Source organism: Montipora foliosa, chromosome 6 (genome assembly GCF_036669935.1).
Source record: "Montipora foliosa isolate CH-2021 chromosome 6, ASM3666993v2, whole genome shotgun sequence".
In the NCBI taxonomy this organism is placed as follows: Eukaryota; Metazoa; Cnidaria; class Anthozoa; order Scleractinia; family Acroporidae; genus Montipora; species Montipora foliosa.
In genome coordinates, this window is record NC_090874.1 from 9,337,626 (window position 1) to 9,342,625 (window position 5,000).

Here is a 5,000-nt window from a genome sequence, read left to right on the forward strand (position 1 = left end):
ATCACACAAAATTATTGGAACAAGTGAGCCGCAATGAGGGTTTGTGTAAAATCTGGAACTTGGAATCTGGAACCAGTTTTTTCCCTTACTGACCCTAGCCTCGGAAGTGCCTTTGTCAGTTCTCATTTACGTCACAGTTGCCGGCAAAAACAAAAGAAACCGTGAACGAAAAACCAAAATTAATTAACAAGTAAATACCAAGTAACTTCGAACGCTTGCCGACCACTCTTCGATTAACTATGAACACTTTCCATTGAGTGAGAACCAGAACCCGAAGTGCGCAAAGATCGCAAGTCTTACCATGTAGAAACGGGAAACAGAAGGTGAGCGAAACAAACATCATTTCATAGTGTTCTCCCTGATTAGTAACAAGTCATATTCTAGAAAAGGGTTTTTAGGCCTAGTGTTAGACAAATGGAAGGTTTAATTTTGGGTTACTTTCGGAAAGGTAAAACAATGACCTGCAAGTACGCGTGACCCGTCAAACTGAAAGTGACTTTTGTTTTAGAACCAGCCCAATCTCGGTTAATTTCTGGGACACTTGATGCCACACATAAGTTCAAACCCCCCCCCCCCCCCCCTTCCTTTCGATGTTGTAGGGAAAAGGAAAAAAAACTATTGACTTTTCTCATGAATGCCTAAAGTTATAGCGCAATCAACATTGAAAAGAGGGGAAGGGGTTGCATTTTGGGTTGGTGTCACCATCTTTTTTTGCTAGAATTGTAGCTAGGCAACCAGACGTCATAATCAAGCATTACTTTCAACATCTTGTCTCTTTCAACTTTGCAGTGAAATAGTTTTCCGACATGTGTGACTAGGTCAAAAATGTTCACTTACTTAAATGCTCGGCTTGCATTACAAAACTTCGGTGACTAGCAAACGAGACAATCGTGTTTTAGAATTTCAGCGGTTATGAGCAAAAAGCGTAATGCAGGCTCTCTTCGTCGTATGTTGTCCTCTTTCGTTTGATGATCGCTCATGATGCCGCACGACAAATACGGTTCATCGTAGCCGCCGGGCTGGCTTTAAATGGCTTACCCTTATCCCTTTGAAGACATCGTTTTGACGTCGATCGGACTTAACTACAGCAGCAACGAGAATGATGCCTTAAAAGGTGTAATAATAATGAGATTGTTTTGATCAGGAAAGCCATGCAATTTTGCAAAAATTTATGCAAATTTCGCTTTCAATACGAAGAAAGCAGTTTTTGAAGTGACTTGTACTGAATATCCACTACTTTTAATTCCGAAAAACACCAAAAACTGTAACTCAATCTTAACTCAAACTTCACTCAATCTTAACTCAGCTCGTAACTCGATGCATAGCCGATCCCTCGGTAAACTAGCAAATTCATGTTATTAAAAAGTCTCATTTTCACTTTTACTGGTAATGTTTAAGCATAAAGGCTGATTTTTAAAAAGAATACTTGTGTTACATCTAGTACACCGGGTATTTTGAGCTGGAAGCACAAATATCAGCTAGCGTCTGTAACCTTTGCTCTCGCGTTTCCGTTTATCCGTGGTTTATTTTAAACAAACTCCAGGACAAACTCCGTGCGACTGGCAATAATTATTATTTCCGCTGATGCATGAATAAAAATAAGTCAGCATTTACATTGCTCTTCCCATAGTTAGTAGACTATGCTCTTCCTTAGTTATGGCTTACTATTATAGGTCTTGGCTTCAGAGGGCCGTTGGCAAAAGCAGGATCGGACCGGACCGGACCGGACCGGACCGGATCGGATCGGATCGACAAAACTCGGACTGGTTCAATACCAAAATTCCTGCCAATAGACACATTACATCCCTGGGTCACCAGTTAAGGTTACGTCCCACCTTCGCTGGTGTCCTTCCGGAAAAAAGTTCGTACCCTCGTTAGTTTCAGTAAAATCATAAACTATACATCAGAAGAAAGCTTAGTAAGTGTAGTTTACGATAAATATACTGCTTAAGAGAGTTTTTCTTTTGGTAAGTATTAGGATCGGCGCCGGTAAGACGTGAAACCGCCGAGGGCTCTTCTGTTGAATTTATCGGGTATCGGATGCCGCAGCACGAGCAAAATGACTGCACAATGTTTTTCACAAGACATCAATCAACAAAAGCTTGTCAGGTATGGTAGCCAAATTGTAGCAAAATTCAACAACAAAAATTCATATCAAAACCAACAACTTGATACCTAACTCAACAAATCTATGTCAACGTCAACACTGTTTACCTGTCAACTTCAACAAATTTATTTTTAATTCAACAATTTCCTCTCAACATCAACTCCATCAACTTCACAATTTCAACATTGTAATCAGTCTTAAAATCAACAGCAAAATTCAACGCAAAAAAGTTTCTTTGCTGCTGGATAAACACTTGCTCATATCCAATTGTCAACTACCTAAAACCTGTCAAGATCAACGACTCAAAATTCGTGTCAACAACTCAAAATTCGTGTCAACAAATTGGGTCCGAGCTGGCCCGTTTCTACCGAGAGAGTCTGGGGAAAACTAAAACTAAATATCCCGGATAACACGTGAGTGAATCCCGCGCAAAATGGCGGACGAGGAGAACATCAGACGTTGTGTCAGGGACGAACTTGAACTGAATTTAGTCCAGAGAACGCGAAGTCTCATTCGCTCTGCTGCTGTTTCAACTGCAAGAGACTTAGATCACAATCTCGCCGGAAATATGTTGTCGAACAGGTCGAGATCTTGCAATCCAGCGTTCCGAACGCCTTCGGAGAATGGATCTTCCAGCTCTGGTGGAACTAAAAGATCCTCTTCAGCTCCCGGTCACTCTTGGAGGTTAAAAAAAGATAAGCCACCAAAGATATAGAGTATTTTCACTGCCTGTTGCCAGAGTGCCATCCTTCTGTTCTATATTCTCCCTACTAGCGCTGGTGACTAGTCTGACATAAAGACGGCCGTTCCCACACAGGTGCTTTACGTGTACAAAATCCCATTGGTGCCCCGTCTTAACCACAGGAGTGGAGATGATGTTTCTATCTCTCTTCACAAATTCGAAGTCATACATGGTGATGCCAGGAAATTTCCGGCTGAAGATTCCTTCCAGTTCTCTTCTGATGTTTTCTTCTTTATGATTACTGACAAGATCAAATTCTCCTTTCAGCAGGACCATATCATCAGTAACAGGATAATCTTCAAATTCTCCATCGGTGCCGATCTCAGCCTCCTCGCTTGGCTTATCCAAAAGCCAAACAGTTTTTGGAATGTTGTCAGTTCTCCATCCCATGCCACTACTTCCTTTGTCAGATTGTGTAATGCCCCCAATTCAGCCTCTACTTCAGGTGTTCCACTAGCAGCATGTGATGAGATTGATGATGAAAACCTACCAGAGTTTGGAGCAGCAATCTCACCGTTAACTGCAGATCAAAAAGTGGCAAGAATAGCCGCTGTATTTCCTGGTATACCCTTGCCTGTCATTGGAAGTGCTCTTCATCCTCATGGCAGTATTGAGAGGGCTGTAAATTCCCTTCTCAGCTACAGAATGTCTGAAGGAGAAATTGATCCTGTAGCCCACCCAGTGTCTGGGAAGAAAATTGCCGATCAGATGACAGAGGATGCAGAAAGAGTAAAAGGAGAAAACTGCACTCAAGTGTTCTGAGACAAGTGTTTGGTGAAGTCTTTGTGTCGTTGTGCAACAAAGAAGGCATCAAACACATATTTACAGGAGAGCCATACAGAAAAGTGCCGGTGTTCAGCAATGAGCTTGTAGTAAATGACTTCTTTGAGATTTTAGGGAAAATGATTTCCCATAGTCTTGTACAAGGTGGCCCTGGTTTTCCCTACTTGTCACCATCTATTTACTGGTACCTGGCAACTGGCGACCAGCAAACTGCCTTAGCCAAAGCATCCTGTGCTGATGTCCAGAACAATGATTTGATCAAGTACATTGATAAGGTAAACAAATTTAAATGCACTTAATGTTACCAGTCAACCTCTTACATGTATGTGCTGAAAGACAGAATAGAGATTTTAAAATTTTGTCATAGCATGTTCAGTTTTTTTTTCTGGAAACAATTGAAATTATTTCTTATTCCCTTACGTGTGCTATTGTTTATGCCCAGAAAGTCTAGCTCAGTAAGTTAGTTGAAATGTAGGTAACAATAACATGATTAGTATATAATTAGAAGTATCATTTTCATCTCATGGTATTTGATGTAAACATTACGTAAAACAATAGTCCCATGTTTGCCTGCGTAAAAGTTGCTTTTCTCTAACATTTCGTTAGAATTAAGGATGACTGCAATAAAACTATTATTCTTTCCCTCTATTCTGCAGACATCAGATGCATCCGACAGTGATCTAGCTGCAGTAACATTTGAATCAGAGTTTATTCAGCTGATGTGTGAGGCTGGGGAAACTAGAGTTCTTACTGTAAGTAATTTTGAGTGAATCATACAAATTGTTTATGAAAATCAGACAAAGAATAATCAGTGTCTGATATGCAGTTCATGAAAAAAATGTTCTGATCTCCTGTGTTTTAGAAATGATTATGAAAAGTTTAATACTGCTATTGCATATTCTTTTTAAAATTTGTTTAACTTCACTCATGAAGTACAGCTCTTGTTCATCATGTCAAGTGTAGTTCTTAGTAATACAAACCTTTGATAAATACTTACTTGCACCTTAGAATGTTTTTTGACTTATAGATGATTAATTTACATTGCAGGCTGACAATAAGCTTGACGTACTCCAGTCACTCATGCTTCATGACATTCTTGTAAAAAGGAAGTCTATCCTTGATCAGTTAAGAAAAGTTTTCTTAAGTTTGTCACTGGAACATCTGAAGTTTCAATGTCCACCTTGCCACATCGCATATCAGTATCTTGCTATAATGGTGATTCCATTTTTGCCTCAACATGTTTACTTGAATTAAAGCTGCCAAACCATTTTGCCAACTATGCTTCTTTTGACTCAGCTATGAGGACAGTTATTGAAGGCTTATCATTCACAACACCTTGACCATTAATATTAAATGTTGCTAACATGA

At 39.9% G+C, this 5,000-nt stretch overlaps 2 protein-coding genes across 2 annotated transcripts in view; one reads left to right on the plus strand and one right to left on the minus strand.

The window, feature by feature from the left end:
* Window positions 1-3,608: 3,608 nt before the first annotated feature.
* Window positions 3,609-4,886, plus strand: LOC138005006 (uncharacterized). The gene is made up of 3 exons (XM_068851301.1): window positions 3,609-3,907; window positions 4,289-4,384; window positions 4,680-4,886. Exons 1-3 carry the CDS (start codon window positions 3,752-3,754, stop codon window positions 4,884-4,886), a joined length of 459 nt encoding a protein of 152 aa, XP_068707402.1. The 5' UTR covers window positions 3,609-3,751.
* LOC138008659 (uncharacterized) overlaps window positions 4,827-5,000 on the minus strand; it is a 2,766-nt gene continuing 2,592 nt past the window's right edge. Inside the window, exon 1 of the mRNA XM_068855971.1 lies at window positions 4,827-5,000. This exon is cut by the window's right edge and continues 2,592 nt beyond it. The gene's annotated coding sequence lies outside the window, so the exon portion shown is untranslated.

Excerpts from the sequence above, each read along its gene's own strand:
- LOC138005006 (XM_068851301.1), top strand. The coding sequence starts at position 3,752 with ATGATTTCCCATAGTCTTGTACAAGGTGGCCCTGGTTTTCCCTACTTG. Across the intron at positions 3,908-4,288 it reads TGATCAAGTACATTGATAAG|ACATCAGATGCATCCGACAG; the intron begins GTAAACAAATTT and ends TCTATTCTGCAG. Across the intron at positions 4,385-4,679 it reads GGGAAACTAGAGTTCTTACT|GCTGACAATAAGCTTGACGT; the intron begins GTAAGTAATTTT and ends TTTACATTGCAG.